General features: G+C 33.1%; 3 protein-coding genes and 1 non-coding gene across 13 annotated transcripts; 1 reads left to right on the forward strand and 3 right to left on the reverse strand.

The window, feature by feature from the left end:
• The first annotated feature begins 537 nt into the window (after positions 1-537).
• Positions 538-3,646, forward strand: FTA (farnesyltransferase A). The gene is made up of 5 exons (XM_047320057.2): positions 538-833; positions 1,020-1,129; positions 1,763-1,883; positions 1,995-2,090; positions 3,095-3,646. Exons 1-5 carry the CDS (start codon positions 591-593, stop codon positions 3,557-3,559), a joined length of 1,035 nt encoding a protein of 344 aa, XP_047176013.1. The 5' UTR covers positions 538-590; the 3' UTR covers positions 3,560-3,646.
• A 1,090-nt stretch (positions 3,647-4,736) lies between these two features.
• Positions 4,737-4,808, reverse strand: TRNAP-AGG (transfer RNA proline (anticodon AGG)). Its single transcript has one exon. It is a non-coding gene; the product is annotated as a tRNA-Pro (tRNA).
• Positions 4,809-5,242: 434 nt separating this feature from the next.
• On the reverse strand, positions 5,243-8,793 carry LOC124843361 (endonuclease III homolog 1, chloroplastic-like). 4 transcript variants are annotated; one of them, XM_047320098.2, is made up of 10 exons: positions 8,665-8,793; positions 8,495-8,589; positions 8,263-8,317; positions 8,074-8,192; positions 7,375-7,441; positions 6,965-7,056; positions 6,724-6,861; positions 6,352-6,456; positions 5,791-5,874; positions 5,243-5,591 (listed from the first exon to the last, which is right to left on the reverse strand). In XM_047320098.2, the coding sequence occupies exons 1-10, from the start codon at positions 8,732-8,734 to the stop codon at positions 5,448-5,450; spliced, it is 969 nt and encodes a 322-aa protein (XP_047176054.1). In that variant the 5' UTR covers positions 8,735-8,793; the 3' UTR covers positions 5,243-5,447. The 4 variants fall into 4 exon arrangements, with proteins under 4 accessions (XP_047176054.1, XP_087948444.1, XP_047176053.1 ...); XM_088092318.1 differs by having other exon boundaries at positions 6,965-7,014; positions 8,495-8,773; XM_047320097.2 differs by having other exon boundaries at positions 8,495-8,772.
• Positions 8,794-10,252: 1,459 nt separating this feature from the next.
• LOC124843309 (protein SEMI-ROLLED LEAF 2-like) lies at positions 10,253-20,075 on the reverse strand. Of its 7 annotated transcripts, none has more exons than XR_015780230.1 (22): positions 19,925-20,075; positions 19,717-19,778; positions 19,294-19,454; positions 18,872-18,946; positions 17,944-18,059; positions 17,367-17,481; positions 17,015-17,143; positions 16,449-16,496; positions 16,064-16,266; positions 15,776-15,972; positions 15,393-15,685; positions 15,079-15,228; positions 14,669-14,989; positions 14,281-14,430; positions 13,477-13,552; positions 13,085-13,212; positions 12,754-12,948; positions 11,886-12,026; positions 11,681-11,809; positions 11,380-11,586; positions 10,683-10,967; positions 10,253-10,549 (listed from the first exon to the last, which is right to left on the reverse strand). XR_015780230.1 is itself a non-coding variant. In XM_047320025.2 (22 exons), exons 3-21 carry the CDS (start codon positions 19,426-19,428, stop codon positions 10,806-10,808), a joined length of 2,970 nt encoding a protein of 989 aa, XP_047175981.1. In that variant the 5' UTR covers positions 19,429-19,454; positions 19,713-19,778; positions 19,925-20,075; the 3' UTR covers positions 10,253-10,549; positions 10,758-10,805. The 7 variants fall into 7 exon arrangements, 1 of the variants encoding a protein (XP_047175981.1); XR_007029264.2 differs by having other exon boundaries at positions 19,713-19,778; XR_007029265.2 differs by having other exon boundaries at positions 10,660-10,967; positions 19,713-19,778.
• Positions 20,076-20,407: the final 332 nt, after the last annotated feature.

The raw sequence follows: 20,407 nt of genomic DNA on the forward strand, positions 1-20,407 counted from the left end.
CATGGCTGAGTGAGAAGGTGCGAATTTTACAGACATAGCACACGCTGTTACACACACACACACAATATATATATATATATATATATATATATATATATATATATATATATATATATATATATATATATATATATTATTTTCAAAATTGAGCAGTATTTGAAACACATTGTATATGTTGTATCAATGTATCATATACTTTTAATAATAAAATAGAATCATATAAATGAGTCATATCTATTGGCTGAAAATAGTAAGTAAAAAAGTGTGTGGAAATTGAAGGATGTGTTGAGAATATTAAATACTATTTCTTCTAATTCTTTTAATAAGAACCAATTAACTAATTTATAATAGTTAAGATTAAATAAATTTAAGAAAATATCAAAAGTGAAGCAACCCTCACTTTTGTCAAAGGTAAAAGAAAGGAATCACATTCACATGAAACGTCACACAGGCTTTTTGTCGTAGAGAAACTCTATTGGGCCTACAAAAGCAAGCCCATAAGCCCAAGGCTTAAAGCAAAAGTTAAGACCCCAGTCTAAATAGAGAGGGCGTGGGAAAGAGTAAAGCGAAGTGAAGAAGGTCATCGAAGGATGGAATCTGAAGGCGAAGAGGAGGAGCAGAAACGCGTGCCGCTGAGGGAGAGACCGGAGTGGTCAGATGTTACTCCACTTCCGCAAAACGACGGCCCCAACCCCGTCGTTCCGATCCAGTACACGCAAGACTTCACCGAAGTCATGGACTACTTTCGCGCCGTTTACCACGCTGATGAACGCTCCCCTCGCGCCCTAGCTCTCACCGCGGAAGTTATCCAGTTCAACTCCGGCAATTACACTGTATGACTATCTAGCTACCTCTCTCTCGATATTACAACCTAAATCAATTCAAATCGCGCTTCAATTTTTCTCTGCTATAAATCTTCATTACTCACTCCTCACCAATATGTGTGGTATTATAATATTTGAAGTTAATGTTATTATCTTTTTTCGATTGAAGTGAGTTGTATGTGGTTTGTTTTGCAGGTGTGGCATTTCCGGCGGTTGTTACTTGAGTCGCTAAAAGTTGACTTGTGCAGTGAACTGGAGTTTGTGGAGCGTATGGCCGCTGGAAATTCCAAAAATTATCAGATGTGGTGAGATGCTCTGCTCTGCTCTTGGTTGTTTGACTTCTCGCGAACCTTATAAGGATTTTGTTATTAGTTAGGAATCAAATAAATATATGTTTGTCTTTTCATTTAAGTAAATTTGGTCGTAGACTTTGTTTTGATACACTTCTTTATGAATGAGAAGAAAATAAGAGGTAGAACTTGCTAAAATCAACTTAGGCATAGGTTGATTTTAGCACACTCGATAAGCACTATAGTTTTTGGATAAGTTAAGGTAAATAAGAATGCTATTAAAGTTAGGGGTGTAAGTTGATTGTAGTTCACACGAGAAGCACAATTCATTTTTACCTTCATATTTTCTTCTCTATCAAATGCTTATAAAGGAACAAAATGCTTATAAAGAAGTTTATTTAAAAAAGGGTTTACAATGTGAAAATTTATGAACTGTGGTGTCTCTGAAGCTGGTGCTTTGAAATTCTTCTTTGTCATGATGACAAGCCTTTTCAGTTGCACAAAAGCATTTTTACCATGATTCTTCTGTATGCTATGTTTGGTATTTGACAGTCGTTTCTTATGTAAATCGTCGTGAATTGAAGTGCTTATAAATACAACTTTTGTACACACACCATCATATTGATCTTCATGCCAGATGTTTTGTAGGCATCATAGACGATGGGTTGCTGAGAAGTTAGGACCTGAAGCTAGAAAGGTTGAGCTTGAGTTCACCAAAAAGATATTCTCAAATGACGCCAAACATTATCATGCATGGTCGCATAGACAGGTTTGTTTGTCATATTGTCACCACAAATCTAAATGCTCTCAATTTTAGTATTTGTATCTCTATCTGAGGCGTAGTTTAATAATTGAAACCCTTCTTTTGTTGCGTGGACAGTGGGTTCTTCAAGCACTTGGAGGATGGGAAGATGAGCTTAATTATTGCTCAGAACTTCTTGAAGAAGACATTTTTAATAATTCTGCTTGGAATCAGGTATGCAACTATGTTACCTGTTATGTTTAGTCTATACAGGACATCATAAATACTCATCATGGATTTGCTTGATTGTTGCCTAACTAATTGATGTGAGACGCCTTCTCTCACACGTCCCCCACCCTTAATCTTACATTTCCAATAATTACAATTGAGAAGTAACTATTTTCCTTGTATTTTGTTGAAGTTCCGTATCAACTTTAATTTTAGCTTATGAGAGTCGTTATTCTCTTATAGGCTCTTTACGAACTAAAGGTCTCTAATCGTAAATTGATTTGAGGTTCAATATCTTCAATATAATTTAGCCAGTAAGAATTCAGCGCAATACACAGGCATATTATAGAAATGGAAGAAATTAAATTAATGGATAAATGTTATTTCAATGATAATATCTAATAAACATGGTTTTTTTTTTTAAATTTCTAAATCTCTGAACTATTCTAATTAGTAAAAAGGTATTAGTGATGATTCAAAAACATATTGTTATATTTACTGTTAATTGAAGAAAATTTAGTGTTGATTAATAGAGTTATTGAAAGTGAAAATCTTCTTTATTTGAATAACTAATGACACATGTTACAGTAAATACGTGGTTTTATCTGAATAAAGATTTGCATGTAAGATGTAGCTTCGTAAGAAGAAAGAGTTACATATGATGTGGTTTCCTTAGAAGAAAGAGTTACATATGATGTGGTTTCCTTAGAAGAAAGAGTATGATTTAACTTCGTGAGAAACAAGAATGAGGTCTCAAATTGAATATATGGGTGTGAATCAACTAAGTTCTGCTATAAGAATTGTTAAAGGGGAAAGATGTGCCACATATTGTGCTTGACACCTTGTTGTCTTCTTACCCTACCTAATTAATTAACTAGTAAGTAAAATCCTTGAGTAATATGATATGCTCAGGGGTAAAGTTATTAATGTTCATGACAAATGTATTTTACTTTTAAAAAGTTTTCTTTTTTTTCTTAATTTAGAAAATTAACATTTAATAAGTTTTGCAGAGATATTTTGTCATAACAAGGTCTCCTTTCTTGGGGGGGCTAAAAGCTATGAGAGAGTCTGAAGTGCTTTATACCATTGAAGCCATTGTATCCCAGCCTGAAAATGAAAGCTCGTGGAGATATTTACGAGGACTTTATAAAGGTGAAATCACATCATGGGTAAATGATCCTCAAGTTTCTTCTGTGTGTTTAAAGATTTTAAGAACCAAAAGCAACTACATGTTTGCTCTTGGCACTGTTTTGGATCTCATATGCTATGGCTATCAACCAAATGAAGACATGAGAAATGCCATTGAGGCTGTAAATGCAGTAGATATGGATAAACACGGTTTAGAAGGTGACGGGAGAGGGGAAAATCAAAATTTAAATATAGCACGAAATATTTGTTCTATCCTAGAACACGTTGATCCAATTAGAACCAACTATTGGATTTGGCGCAAGAGTAGGCTTCCTCTTGCGGCCTAGTACCAAAGTTTTTATAGGACAACTATGTCGTGTGTACCAAAGCTCATTGAAGTTATGCCTGATTTTTTGCGATGTTGCCATGTTGTTTCTTTTGGTGCAGATTTATTTATTTTTGTCATGTCATTACTGTCATTGAGTGTATGGATTGAAAATCAAATATAGTTTAGTCTCTGCAAAATAAGAAATTTAATTCTTAAATAAAATGATAAATAATTTCTAAACTAGTTAACTTAAAATTTAATATACTCGTCTTATCATATATAATAATTTGGAATTTTAGAATAATGTAAAACATCTTTATACTTTTAGTGCATTCAACTTTAATTCTACTTCTTAAACCTCTTGCCATAAAAAACCGTACTTTAAAAATGTATTGAAAGGGCATTATATTTTTAATTTGTATCTTATATTTATATTGCCCAATTCTAAAATTATGAATCGATATAAATCTTACGCTCTACAACATATTACAAATAGTAATATCATTTATAGCATTTTTTTTTTTACTTTACTTTCCCCCCCTATTATGCAGTCACTATTGCAGATGTTTCATCTTATTTCATTTGTTTTGTTATTTTCCTTCTTTTATTCGTTTTTTTAGTGAATATAAGATTACTCCATCATGACAACACAGAACGGAGATTTTAATTATTACAAGACATAAAAACTATATAAATGAAACATGAAGTGAGCATTTCTAAACATTATAATAAACGATAACTATAAATGAAACATGAAGTGAGTATTTCTAAATATTAAGAATACCTTTTTTTTTAATTAAAAAAACTTTTGAAATCATCGTGATGATCCTAAGATACAGGGACAAGAGACATGCATCATTAAGGTAAGTTTGTTTGTGTGGAAAATAGATTTCAATATTTTCCTTCACCATATCCATTCTTACAAGATTGAAGGTTGATGACCTTTAAGTCTTTTCTATTACTTGCATAAGTTCTATTACATATATTAAATTGAAATACATATTAGAAAATACTATATATTAAGTTCTATTCTCTGTAAAAATATAGACTCTTACGGTAAAAACTTAGTTGAGAAAAATAAACTCTAAAATTAAATTTTAAAAAATTTAGAATTAATGTAGTAATAAAAAGAAATATTGAAAACCTGAAACAAAAACCAATCATATATTAAGGCTTAAGGTACAGTTTCATGAAAAGGGGCATTCCGAGAATTGAACTCGGGACCTCTCGCACCCTAAGCGAGAATCATACCACTAGACCAAATGCCCATTTGCTATTATATTTGACTATAGTATATAAGACTTTAGATAAATTTTTCTTATAGTTGTAAATTGATACCTTACCCTTTTTTTTTACAACATACCCATAAAAAGGTTATTAATTATAATTATATTTGGGTCTAAACAGCATAAATATATTTGGGTGGTGTTTGGTAAAGGTGATGGAGAAATGTGAAGTAAAATTAGTTATAAGATACAGGAAAGACTGTCTTTTTATAGCCTACTTATAATGGGAATTATGATTACAGTTTACGAAACAATGTCTCCATCCTCGTCTAAGTTAATCTCAAAAAAATCATCTAATAAATCAAGTGCATGAATAAAGCTATGTGAGATGTAATAAGTATTATTTTTAAAATGAAGATTTTGCAGTCTTCACATGATAGTGTTATTATATTATCTTATAATCAGAAGATCATCAGTTTAAACCTTTAAAGCAATATTTCAGCTTACAAACGTCGATCATATCTTATTAATTCTTGGTATTACATGTACATGCATGTGTTAGAAGGTGAGTATTTGATGTTCTTATCAACACTGAAATTACATGTTTTTCTTTCTCCTTTTCAAAGGAGTCAAATCCTTCCAAATGAACCTCAAAAAGTTTATCAGCTCCAGTAGACTAGATTAAGGCTTCTTGTTCAATGTAATTTTTTTGGACTTGGATGAAAAGCTTGAAGCCTCCTTGTATGCTGATGGACAGAAGCTACTCACACTACACTCTCCACAGTGAGGTCGTAGAGGAGTACAAATTGATCGTCCAAATCCTACCTGTTTGTATTCAAGTCAGAGAATGTTGTAATATAAAAATAGAAGGATAAACAAGCTCCAACATGCATTTTTATGATGCAGTAAAAACAGAATAGTGTGGCAACCAAAGTAACCATTCTGGGCATCTGTTGATAATGATATACAGTATAAAGAAATGACCTTTTTGTTTTATCAGCCAAAAGAAATGAGCTTAGCATACCAAAAGAGGATTTATTGGAACCCATTCTTCCTTCGGAAGCCATAGTTGCAGCCTTTGTCTGGTTTCTTCTGGTGTCAAAGTTTTCTAGCAAATAGAAGAGGATTAATAACTTCCAAATTGTGCCATAGAAGCAAGTAATTCTTATTTGCTGAACAGACTCATAATTGCAGCAACTTTCAGATGTCATGGTAAACAAGTGATATGGTGTGATAAATATCAGTGACATTCCCTTGTTCTAACATACATAAGATAGGTAAGCCTTGAAATTTTAGGAATTCTTTGCAAATGTTTACTTGACCGGCACATCTTAGGAATTCTCTGTGTCAGAAACTAGATGGCTAGATGCTGGGAGACAATGAAACCTTGCAGCAAAGTCCAATAATACTAGACAGTTGGCATAACACTCAGGCATCCAAGTTTGGAATAAGAAACAAACCAATTAAGATTTTGTAAGACCAGCGAAAAAAGTATCATAGTAAGTATAAATTTTTCAATATGAATGTCAATTTCAGAAAATCAGAGAAGAAGCAAAATATGTGATGCCAGCAAACTAGTATGAACCTGTTTTGAGCCTGATCTCGAAACCCACCCAAGACGATTGCAAATGCGGTGGACGTGAGTATCTACACATATCCCTTGGACATTGTTCCATCCACGAATCATAACCTGTACTGCCACTAACAAAGTGAATTTAAAGAGGAAAAAAAGCCACACTATTATCACTAATAGAATGAGCTTAAAAAAGTATAAATAATCATTTTTTGTCACTGTAGGTGACACTCATTTACGAATCAGTCATACTATGAAAAGAAAACGTAAGTTTTAGTTCTTTATAAGGACTAAGACTTATGTTATGTACAAGAACCAGTGATTATTTTAACAAAAAAATTAAAGGAAAATGCTGTTTAAAATAGAAAAGCATTTTGTACGTACCAGATGAGCAATCTTAGGACCTACTCCTGGCAGCAAGAGTAGTTCCTCAATTGAGCTAGGTATGTCTCCATCATACTTCATGAGGCAAATGTTAGCAACCTTCTTCAAGTAACTGGCTTTTCTTGTATAAAATCCAACCTTGGAAAAGAACACTATAGAATATAAGAATGGTTATTATGGAAATAATGGATGAGAATTTGGTTTCCTGAAGCTACCATAGATACTTTGGCGAAGGACATACAGGGTAAATCAACTTTTTGATGGTTTCTTCATCAGCTTTGTTCATTGCTTCTGCGGTAAGCAGGCCATTTTCATGAAGACATTGACTCGCTCCTATTCTTAAAAGTACACTTTTGTTAAAAATTTAAAGCAGTTTAAATAAGCAACTTGATTAACATGATTAATCACATTAAGAAGGCAGGTGACTAACATGATTAATCACATATAAAAACCTTAAAAGAATATATTTGTGAGTCTTCTTTTTTATATGATGATCAACTTTCTTATTTCTATTCAATTTCTAGAACTGACATCTAGATTCCTAACAAAAAAACAATATTAGTATATCTTTGTCCTCAGAATAAGTCTTAGTATACTGCAAGCTAACAACAAAAAGAGACTCCGTAAACTCTGGAAGGCATGAATGCTTACCACGAGAAACATGCCCCTTAGTTTGGCTTGATAAAAGGGAAGATGCAAGGACAGCAAATCTTCTTTCCTAGTTGTAATCATCAGAAATTGCGTAAGGGTAAATTTGTCAGTGACATCATGCTTCAAACAGTATGCTGAAATTAGAAGAAAATAATGCTCCAACAATCACAGTAGTTAATACAAAGTCTCTGGCAATCCAACCAATTCAGGATTCAAAACTTGTACTAATGAGTAATTCTAATAGGAGACAGAAAATAGGTTATAGATCAGTTCGATGCGAATAAGCAATGCATTTAATGGTTAATGGTTGACCCAAATTATATGATGGAATACCTATATCCTTCTTTCCCCCACTTTTCACTAATCTCTTTCCCATTCCCTTGATTTTTCATCATACAATATCAAAACAAAGTCATGATAAATTTATTCACTTTCATCTCATTCTATCCATCATTGCAATTATAAACATAGCATAACTGTTCAACAAATCAAGCGCATACATACAGACACTGTATTTTCTTTGCCCAGGCAATAATTTATAATTTATAATAAATTTATAAATTTATAATAACATTTCTAAAACACAAAAATAAAATACTGTTTCTTGTTGACTTTAAGTTTTACTCGAAAGATAAGGTTTGCATCCATGTGAATTGATCTTATCTTTAGACCAATTCTTAGCAAGATAGAATGCTAGACCTTAGGAAGAACAGTATTATCAGCAGTTTCCTCGTGTGCAACTGGTTCATGTTCATCTGCAGAACTCCTCATTTGGCGAATTCCTTGAAGAACCTTTTCCCAGTTGGCAGGGGCTTCACCTACATACATGAACTGCAAAATGTAAGCTTCCTGAACCAAGGACGCAGCCCAGACGCAAGAAAAACTCACCACTTTGAACCAATTCATTTGATCTTGCGCGTGCAAGTGCAAATCCAGGGATCCCCTGCATGTGGGTAAAATCCCATCACATGTCATCGGAATGAGACTTACTCTTCAAGATGCATCACACGTGAAAGCGTTTTCATAAATGGGACCAATTAAAAGATTCAAAATTTCTGATTGAAAATTGAAATTCCGGGGGTCAGAAAAGCCCAAAGGACAATGAAACTGAAAGTCTTACTTTCTGATGATTTTCAGTTTCAATTTCGGGAACGTGCTGAAGCTGCAAGCTTTTTCTGGTTGTTTTGGTGGTGACAGAGGCTCGAAGTTGAGACACTGAAGCAGGAAAGAAAGTAGTAAGTTTATTAGTGATGGAGATGCAAAAATGAAGAAGAGTTATTCTTACAAAACCTGGGTGAGGTTTTGATGAAAAAAATTGAGTGGTTTTGGCAGGAATGGAGACTTGGATTCGTCCCAACATTTCAGGAAAAATGTTGTCTTTAAGATGTTTGTGTCGGTGTGAAGAGAAAAGAGTACGTATTTTTCTTAGTTATAGGCGCCGTTAAAATTTGTCACATTGCTTTTCTAATCACTTAAAAAATATAAAGAAGTAAATTGAAATTCAATTAATATAATCTATGAAATATGAAATTTTGCTTATTCAACTATTCTCTCTTTCGACATTAAGTCTTTTATTATAATTTTGTATTTAAAAGATATTTTAAAAGTTTGTAGGAGAAAGGAGTAATCTTCGTTAGATTTTGTAAGAAGAAAATATATTTTATGATCTAAAGAAAATCATGATTCATCTTTAAAACTATTTCATACTCTCAAATGTTGACATATTATCATATATTTTTGCATCAAATGTGGTATCTGCTTTGAAACTCTATTTTGTTTTAAAAAAATGTTTCGGAAAATTAAAGAAAAAAATATAATTAAATTTTTTTTTTATTATTTCTAAACTATATAAAATTATTGGATATACACAAACAAACTCTCCAATCAAGATTTAAGAAGATTAAGGATTAAGAAGCTAAGTATTTCAATTTTGTTGGAAAATGAGAAAAATTAATGTTATGTAAATATGATATTATAGAAATTAATAAAAAAGATTTATTTTTATAATTTGAATATAAATTTTAATTTTTTTTGTATTTTTTATAATACTTAATTTTTTTTATTATTATTGTAAAAAAATGGATTTAACAAGTAACTAGGACTTTGTCCATTTGGAGCACTTTGCCGCCAACATTTCAAGAAAATAAGATAAAGTTTTATACTTGAGGGATTTCGTTTCAATGAAATATGTTATGAAGTACTTTTGTCAAAAGAGATATTTTTAAAAATAAAAAAATTACAAATATTTAGTGAGAGGTAGCATGACGAGAAAAAAAGGGCTACATTTTAAATAAAATTGGCGGGGGTTACGTTTCCATTGCAAAACTGCTATTAACATTTGATCATAGAAAAAGGCAGTATTAAAATAATTCTATAAAATCTTCCCACACACTGAAGACAAATTAAATGCATATATTCAGTAAGAGAATTAATAAGCGTATACTCTGTAGTTGTTTAAGGTTCTTTGATTAAAATCGCTTTTTTTTAATATTTTAATGTAAATTTTATTGATTACTTATTGTATATCTTTAATGATTACATTATCACATTCACATCTATAAAAGTTGTTCTTTCTTATTTTGATATATAATTATGTATTGTTGTATAAAATTTGATCCTTTTTAAATATATAATTTTAAAAAAATTGTATATGAAAAAATTAAGTTACTCTGTCAAGTTAACAATAAAAATTTAAAAAAAAAATATTTAATCAAAAAAAATATTTAAAAGAATAAAATTTAGTAAAACAATTTAAATTTCAAATATTCCAAAGTACAATATAAGTAGTAATTCTTTCAAAGTATAGAGATAACTAAAGTATTATCTCTTAAAATAAGTGCATAACATTTGATATTAATATCAAAGAGAGATATATCAATTGAGTAATTATCAACATGTATTAAATTTTTCTTTCCATCACATTATCACATTCACATCTATAAAAGTTGTTCTTTCACCCATACACAATAACAATGAAGCGTACGTGTTCCACGTGGAATAGTATACATATTTGATATGAATATATGCATGAAAAATTAAAAATAAAATATACGTATGGTAATACGCCCAGAGCTTGCTTTGACAGGAATTTGGTAGAGATAAAGCGTAGCAGCCGCACAGGAATTCATTCTTCACGTCTCATGATTCATTAGGAGCTTCTAGCATTTGGTCCACACTAGAGAACGAGAGAAAACGGTTTCAGCAAAACAAAAGTATCACCCTTTATTCACAAATGAAAAAACTAAAATAAATAAATATTAACAAATATTTGCTGGAAAATCCTACATTTGCTGGAAACAAACATTCACCTCTCCCAACAAAAGAAAGCATATTTCACGTACTTGGGGCATGAATGGTAGAAACCATCTAAAGAAACATTTTACCAGCATTGCAAAGAATGAAAAAATGGCATCTATTGCAGGTTAGTATCATTAGCATCCCGCAGCTCTCAAGAATTTATCATAGGGGCTCGAAGGAGGTAGCCTCAAAGAATGCTGCAGCCCATAGTCATGATAATGGTTGCGTGCTTGATCCTGTGCTTTAAATGTTTCCTGAGTTACTAACTGCAAATCACTTTTTGAATATTCCAGTGCCTGCACAATGAACAGTGCCAATAAATAATAATCATTTCCGGTCTTAGTCACAAACAAATATATGTTCATACTCAAAATATAACATTAAGTAGCTAGTTATAAATACTGGGTAATAAATTTCAAATAGAAATACAGAATTCAAGAAAATAAATTTATAGAGGATATATTATCACAGATGAGAATTCATTAACTTTAAGTTTATGGGAGCATTTCAATTTTCAAAAAAATAAAAATGGTTATAACTAGTTCAAAACCTACCTTATTACCCAACCATGGTAGTCAATACGACAAACTTCTAAAAAAATATAGATCCTGATTTTTTTTTCTTCAAAATATGTACGTAAAATTCGATGGCAAATATACGACAATTTTTTCTTCAATGAAAAATTAAACTTTTGCAAAAAATGCTAACCTTAGCATGCAGAGGGGCAACTGTAACTTCATTTTCACTCGAAAGAATTATGGCGTTACTTTCTTGTTGATGCTTGAAACTCTGAATGACGGACATCTTCTGTTGTTTCCCTGCTTCAAGTGCCTCGCACTGGTCCTTCATTTGGTCATAAGGTAGAGGAGTTGAGGGAGTGGAGAAACTTGCAACTTGCCGTGCAGTTTCCAAAACCTATACACAATGATGCCCACAGTATGTTTAAGGAAAGAAGAAATAAAATATCCTCTCTCCTCTACTATACAAACAAAAGCACACAAGTTTTTACCGAATCTAATAGTTGATTAACACTTAGAACATCAGGGTGGTTGGTTGACTGTGATGTTTTGCGATCTGACTGGCTTCCACTATGCTCAGGTCCAGTCTCTATCTCCGTCAAATCATCCGGAATCATCATCTGGAAAAACAATTACAACGTTTGACGCACAAGTTTGACAAGCCACTAATGTAGTTGCAACTTTGGAGAATTTTACCTCGTCAAAACTTGGGAGTTCAATCAGAGGAAGAGGAGAACATGGTCTTGATGTCTCCATAAATGACAGAGGTCCTAATGGATATGTATCATCGGGGGAAAATCCCTGTACAAGTTGATTCTTTATGCTAGACAGTTCATCCTGGTAAATATGGAAAACAATTCTAGTTATCTCCACATTTTTAGACACCAGTACAGAGCCACAAATTGAGCCCCCAACCTACATACTTTTATACAGTACTGCAACTTCGGCTAAACAGTCCACATTTTTTGCATGCTTCGCAAGTATTATTTCTAAATTAAAAAGTTATGTAGTTTGATAGTTTCCACATCCTTGCTACTCAGAAGTTCAATGGCTATACACCACATAGTATTTATCACTCTAGTAATTACTATGTTCATGTATCACACAATAAAAAACATTTAGCACTTACGGGCATTAGCTTCTACGAAGTTGCACAATCAAATAGCAGCCTAGGAAATAGTTTCCTCAACCAAGTATTTTTCAAGAGACTATAAATATGGGTGACATGCAGAACCTATGCAATATGTTACACTCTACCGAATAATAATAAAGCATTTCCTTTCTCTGAATTCTCTTTGAAATAGTGTGTTATATCTTCCTTTAAGTTCTCCCCCACTACATTCAACACAGTGAAGCAAATCAAAATACATGTCTCATCACTATTAACCTTCATTTTTCCCTACTCCTTATTGCATGTGGAGGGGTTGTAATACATATTAAAGAGTATCAATGCCACATTTCTTTAGAAAATCATTAACTGACTATTAATATAGGTAAAACCTACACTGTTAATTTCCCAAGCATATCGAAGTATTCTTCGTCAACCCAAGTAAATTCACATTACCTCAGACAATTTTGAAAATTTAGTCATAAAGTACGATATTACGGTCTCTTTCAACTGCTTGTCATCCAATTCTACAGCTGAAAGAGACTTCACAGCAGCCGCCTCATCTTCCTCAGATCCATAAGTTATCTTCTCCATTTCCTTACAGACAGCCAGCAGTCGGATATCATCAACCAATTCAAGAAAAGGATCTACCTGTGGATTTTGAACTTTAATCAGTCAATCTAATCATGAGTGAAAAGGGAAATTATATAGTGACACTCAATTTTAAAAGGAAGATGAAGGAAAGAAAAATGTGGATCAAGTCCAGAGGTAAGGTAAAGAAATTAACTGTTTCCTTGGTCAGAGAAGCTTTAACTATTGGAATTAGATCACGGAGACTGCCAGCCCTGGCAGAGAAGATAAGCATATATGAAGCCAACGTAAAAAGGGACCTCCTACGAGATGGTTGTAAGCCTCCTTTAACAAGCATGTAAGAAAATGTCAGAAAAGTTTCACCAGAGAAAATATTATTCTCAATTAAGACGATTTCCTATATATGTGTAGCAGAACATTTGCAGAACCCTGGAATTTGATTCCATTCTTGTCTCCATTCCATAGGAAAGAACATTTCGGTTTTGTATGAAAAAAGTCATGGATGATTATTCCACTTCTCAAGCCTTGACTCCATAGGGACAAGATTTCTCAGTGTCTCCAGAGTGAAAATTTGTCTGTAAATCTCACCTTGTTGGTCCAAAGAGACCCTCCTGAGGGAAAGTGCCAGTTGAAAGGATCTTGCTAAACCCATGTGACTGGATACCTGAGGAAAACAGTTAGAACTTCATGAACTTTAGGCAAATCAATCATGTAATATTACAAGGCTTAAAAGTGATTAAGATTAATTTTAACATATGTAATATGCACTATCTTTTCTTCATTTCTGACACGATAAAATTTCCTGTCAAAATACAACCACTGCCATCAAGTCAATTACCAATTTAAACAAGGTTATTGTTAACGACCATTGGAGTATAGTATAACTAATTGTAAATAGACCCTTTCTTTTGTGTTAAACTCTTGACAGCTGTACTACTTTGATAGCTGTACTTAGCAAACGAACTCCTAGTCAGTTACATTCTGTTAGACTCTCTAGATCAACTATGTATAACTGACATCACTCTTGTACTTTGGCTTTTAATTTCCAGTAATACAATACAATTTCTTTCTATTCTAATAACAACTTCCCTAATGGAACTAGTTATGTAGCATTAAATACCTTATTAAACATTTCTAGTTGCCATAAAAGGGTAAGTTTTAAATAATATTTTGTATTTCTAATAGAATAGATACTTCCTTTCCCAATGAAATTTCCTACTTTTTTGTTTTTTTAAATGAAACTAGTTAGCATATGTCTTTATAGAATTATAAATGAGAAACTGTTAGAACCTAACAGAAACATTAAAACAAAATAAGTAACGTCAGTAGTCTTTACCGAAATGGATCTTTATAAGCAATGAGAACACCGAGTACGCAGCAAACCATACTCACCTTAGAACAAGTAAATAATAAAGCAATGCTATAGGCGTGTGCCATTGCCTCATAATTTGAAGGGCCATTTCCCACAGATGTTGCCTGGACCCAGATTGAAGAAAGCAGAAGACTGACTTGATGACTGCTTAGCCTAAGAGAACTTTGATCCTGAAAATTTCAGACTCTAAATTTAGTCTGGAACCAGAACAATGAAGGATCAAGGGTCTCTATTGTTGGAAAAAGGAAAAAAGAAACAATCTAAGTAGCTCAACCATGTATTCAACATAATTAAACTAAAAATGAATAACTAAAATTAAATTACCATGAATATGAATTGTAAATTCTTTTTCCTCTCCAACAAAAAACACCTATTAAATGCATACAATTAATAATGATACGTAATTACCTCGTTTCCATCAGTTAGCTTGGGAGAAAAGCTGTAGCCCCTATATGGATGAATTGCATATTTCTTCCCTTTGACACCAGATATTGTCTTTTCTTCTTCAAGTTTTCCGTTCCCGTTTTCATCTCCAGAAAAAGTTTCAGGCGGATTGCAGAAGCAATCATTCGGTGCCTTATGAGCAGTCATTGTTTTGTGGTCCAACCAAGGAGACACCATGGATGGCGTAAGCACCAAAGAGAAGATCTTGTGTGCTCCAATTTGTGTTTCGTAATCAGGATGAACCATGACCAGGAGCAATTGATGAAACAAGGCATCAGGGAAAGCCTGGATAAATCAAAAGGTGGCCCAAAAGTTTAGACATTTACTAGAGCTAAGCACAAAATCCCATTTTCAATCCAAGTAGGAACACTTGCCTTATTGTGATATGACACGTTTGGAATGGAAGTGACTAATTTTGCTGTTTGATAGACAGCAGAGATTGTCGATCTTGCTGTAATGGTAGTAACTGAGATATTCTCCAGTGCCACAGCCATCAAATCAAGAATTTGTCCTATATCCCCAACCTGTTGTTATAGTGGAATAGATAACAAATTGGATCTACATATATCTAGAATCCAGGAAACTTTACTCAATCACATCTAAGGCTCCCAAGTATGATGCCAAGTGCGAGATAATATAAATTTTGAAAGGAAAACAAAGAAGCTATACATAAAGTTAGTTCAAATACCTTCTTTGATAGTTGTAGTATACACATTTCTAACACGGACTGAAGTTCAGTATTCAACCTATATGTAGCATCTCCAATGCTGGATGCTTCAGCTAAATTTTGCAGGCATCTCCTTAAATGTTTAACGAGATCAGATATTGCACCAATGATTGCAACTGAAGCCTGCTGCTTCACATTTTGTGCAAGCTGCGTGGTGGTTTTAATAATATCAATCTGAAGGATATGCTGCTTAGCAACATTTTTATGATCCAAGTGCTTGACCAAAATGGACAACAGAAGATGGGAGTTATCACCTGGTGTTCAAAAAATGATAATCAATTATAGAAAATTAGATAAAAACTTCATATGTAAGAAAAGTTATAAAATTGAATGTTCAAGGCTACCTGATTCTGCTAGAAGAGATTGCAAATACTGCAAAATACAAGAAGCAACTCCCTTTTCAGAAGACCAGTAGTTTTCAGCATCAAAGTTATGAAAAAATGGTTCAAGGACACGCCGCACAGTTGTAGCTTCCTTGGCCAATTTGGCCATATTATACATGCAAATCTTTGACCAATAAGCAGGATCTTTAGCAGTATCTCTGTAAAAACAGTGAACACAATGGTTGTCCGGATGTCATATGTTGGCTTTATACCAAGACAGAGATGGGAGAACAGTTAGAGAAGACCTACAACTTGGGTTCTGTCTCAGTTCCTGTCACACCATTAAGTAAGGAAGCATTCTTCTTACTGATATCTGATAAAGAATGTAGGTCTCCTCCTTTGGGAAGTTGTTGGACCAATTGGCTCTGAGATTGTGAATTCAATTTCTCTACTTTGGCAAGATTGGATTTGGATTGGAGATCCGTGAAATTTTCCAAAATCACTGATATAATCTATTGAACAGCCCACCCACCCACCCAACAAATTAAGACAAGTATAAACTAACTTAAAGTCAAAAGCTGAATTGTGGTTATAAATAAATACTTACAAACTAAATTTACATGTTTAATGCAACCCTTCGCTTAATGTCTCTGACAGAATCAAGGAATAAGAAGAGTAGGGAAATAATACTCACTTGGTCAAAATCCATGGAAAGATGTGAGTGCTCTCCCATGAACTGCACCTGGACAAACATAGGGAGGAAGAACAACAGGCAAACTGAAGGTATAAGTGACCTTGAAAGACAACTAAATAAAGATACTGTGGTTGAAATAGGGTAGTCAGTAAACAACTTGAATGATTGAAATGTACCACTCCAACAATTTTGTTCCCAAAATAAAGCTTTTATCCTGTTGCAGTTTAAATTACTAAAAAACCCACTTTCACTCTTTAATTTTAGTAAATTTCATTTCAATATTTAAATTACAATGGCTTCAATTTTTTTAAGAACATATTATTAAGTTAAAACAAAGTTCCAATCAGTATGAAGAAGTTTAATATCTAATGACTATTAATCAGAAATAATTAAAACTGTTAGTAACCATCCTTGACATACTCTTCAAAGGGTTGTTTTACTTAAAAATAATCAAAATATGCAGATAGTTGAACATACTGATAAAAAGATAATAGAGAAGTCCTTGCAATTATAAATTTACAATACATAAGCAAATACTGCAAGAACAATGGACCAAAGAAAAGTACCATGTAGGAGAGCGCTTGTAGGCCAGCTGATCGTAGAAGAAGAGCTTGTTCATTATCTCCCACTTCTTGAGCCAATTGACATAGTTTTGGTATAAAACCCTCTAAGTTGAACATGTATGTACCATTTGTCTACTTTAACTCAAAGGGTCAATATCACTAAATTTATGGCATTGAAAGAAAAAACAGTAGAAAAATAATACTTGGTCTACCAAATGCAATATATCAAGACAATAACGTATGATAATACAAAGTTTAAAGTTAAATTTAAATCAGTGGGAGATCTGTTGCAAATTGAAGCAATGATACTGTAATTTTAACACTAGCAAGTCCAATTGGTTCATTAACCAAATACCTGGCAATCTGTAAATTCTACAAGAGTCTTGCAACCTAAGATCCGCATTTCCTCTGAACGAGTTTGCTCTAGAAGCGTTCGAAGGATCCCTAATAAGCTATTGGCATACAGCGGCCTGCAAGATTAAGAAGCATGTTTGAATACTATTACTCACCACTAAAGTAAAGGGTAACATCCAATAAGGAAATAAATCAAATGAACAACTCCATGGTAAGATGCTTTAGACAATAGCAAATAGGACTAGAGGAGACAAATTAACACTGCAAGACCCTGCTCAAGAATACCAAGAAAAATAAATTAAAAAAAAAAACAGCGTTCTAAGCATGACCACGTGTTAAAAAGTACCCATACAGCCAAAAGTGTTTACAAGAATGAAACCTGAACATAAAGAACTCATAAATGTCCATAAATTTCAAAATGGCCTCCGCAGTGTAATACACTGATGGTGCCTGAATGTACGAATTCGAAACATAGGTCCTTCCCCCAACACCCAAATGTGTTTAAATGAATTTGGTCAGGATCAAATAATAATTAAATCCAAGGAACACGCACTTAACTTATATTGTGGAAAACTTACATCTGCTCCTTACATGTCGATAACAGTTTCCTATATACGCACAAGACCACTTTCACCGAACCAAAGTTTTCATGACGCAAATCCTTATAACATCTTTGCTCCAAGTTGTCAGTAATCTGCCAAGACAAAAACACCAAATAAATTTAAATATGTCAGCGATCAGAAATCAGCAATCAAAATGAAAAGATCCAGCACTTAAAGTGACTCGATGGTGTTTGTTTACTTTTAACAAATTCCAAATAAGATTGAGTGAAGAAAAAATGAAAACATTGAGCACATGGAAGGGTTATAAATGCATTCAGTAGCAGTTTCTTTATTTAGATATTAAATAGCAAGATTTCCTTTAGTTTAGCCTCATTCAAAATATTAAATAATCAAATTTTCCTTCAACAAAATATTCAGAATTTATGAAAATATTGTGAAGCATTACGGACCAGAGCTTCAAATTTGATCACTGGACATCTCAGTGCTTAAATTGAAATTATATAGTTTTATATATAAGAAACACTATAGTACTAAATCTTGTATAGTAAATTGATATTAACTTAGTAAACTGATAATTTAGATGTATTTGAATGTATTGATGAATTTATTATATTCATAAAACCTATTACTAACCCTTACTTATACTAATCATAATCCTAGTTAATTAGGGATACAAGTGCTAAGTTAAAGAAATGCTTAATTTACTAACAGGTATTTTAAGATATGATATAATATTTTCATATATTCTAACATCAATTTTTATCGAACAGGTGATTATTGAATGGCATCCAACTGGAACTTCTACAATGATAATTTAATCAAATCTAACAGTTTCTTACGAGAATGATTATTTTAAATTTCCTCCACCATATCATGATGTTCTTGGTTGCATGAAACAAACTAGAAGAGACGAAAACAAGGGGATATTATTAAGAATTATTACCTTAGGAATTCTCATTGGATTCCTAGAAGCATACTCACATAGCTTTCCAATTTTCCTGTCGTTAGGCTCAGCAACCTGAAAATCACAGTAATCATCACCTGATAAGTATCGGAATAGGGCTAAGAAGGGCTTCTAAACATTCTCTGTTTGCTAAATTCAAATAACCTAAACCAGTTCAAGAAACAGGTCTTGTCACCCCGTTGCCTGCATTTATCATTTTTCATCTTAACATAACAGTACACCAGCCAATAAGAGCAACAGTAATGATACACAAGATGGTATTACTTAGTCTAAAAACTACACAAATAACCATCCGATGATACATTAGCTAAAATTACTAAGTCAACTTATAATTCTTGGGTCCCGTGAGACTAATAGCTACCAAGTAAAGTCTGTGTAACAACATAAGCTGAAATTTTCACCTGATTACGCGGGAATATATCAGCCATCAACTTCTTGTAACGTTTCACCGGTTGCCTTGATCTTGCACGCAGAGAAGGACAAAACACACAGAGGTTACCACAGACGGGCACGACCCGCCTGGACATAACCCCCATTTTGCAATGAATTCACAAACCCTGCCCTGCAACATTGTCCATAACAAAATTCACTTCCCAAATTTCCTCAACCATTCACATTGAAGTGATCAGAACTCAAATTCATACGAATTCACAAGCAATATTCACAAACCGAATCCAATTCAGCTCGATCAAGAGTCCGCACAGGGTTTAACGAATTTCCCAATAACAAAAAAAAAACGCTCGAAAATTGAGGACCAAACGAGCGGTATATACTGAATTAACTCATCAACAATTCGCAGCTAGGAACGTCAGAAACCTACCTACCCAACCTATTCGAATTATATAGTTTCCACTCCTTCGCAAAATGAAGCTTCGCCGATCGCGATCTATGCAGAAAGCAAAATTATCAGAGAATTGGGGTGTATTACGCTTAGGAAAAGAAAAAATAATCGAATATTTAAAATCTTTGTATGCACTCGATCAAATCCAACGCAAAACAAAACCATATAAAATTAAATTAAAAAAAAAATACCAGGAAAAATGGCAATGGGTCAGGGTCAGAGTCAGAGAGTCAGGGTGCAACTCTTCCCCTACCCTTGGCACTATTATCAAATGTAACGTTCTAATTCTTACGAACAAAATGTGTTGTATAATCAAACCACCATGAACCCATAGTTGTCATTTATCATCATCAATATTAGTAATTTCCATATAATATATCAATGTTGCATAAATTATTATTTATTACAAAAATTACGCTATTATAGCATCGCATACCGTGGAACGTTGATGTGGTGAGTAGTACAAAGTTGACTACACCCAATGCTTCATCATCATATGGTGTCAATTTTGTCACAAGAATGGAACTTTTGTTATTTTATTTTTTACAAAAAGAAGGATAAAAATTATTGCTTGATAGGTTAAAGGGAAATGGAGTTGTTCATTCCAACGGTCCGAAAATTATGGGTTGGTGCTTTTTTCTTTTTTTACATTGGAATTTGATTTTTAGAAAGTA

This window comes from Vigna umbellata, chromosome 6 (assembly GCF_029865625.1).
Source record: "Vigna umbellata cultivar VRB3 chromosome 6, Vumbellata_1.0, whole genome shotgun sequence".
In the NCBI taxonomy this organism is placed as follows: domain Eukaryota; kingdom Viridiplantae; phylum Streptophyta; class Magnoliopsida; order Fabales; family Fabaceae; genus Vigna; species Vigna umbellata.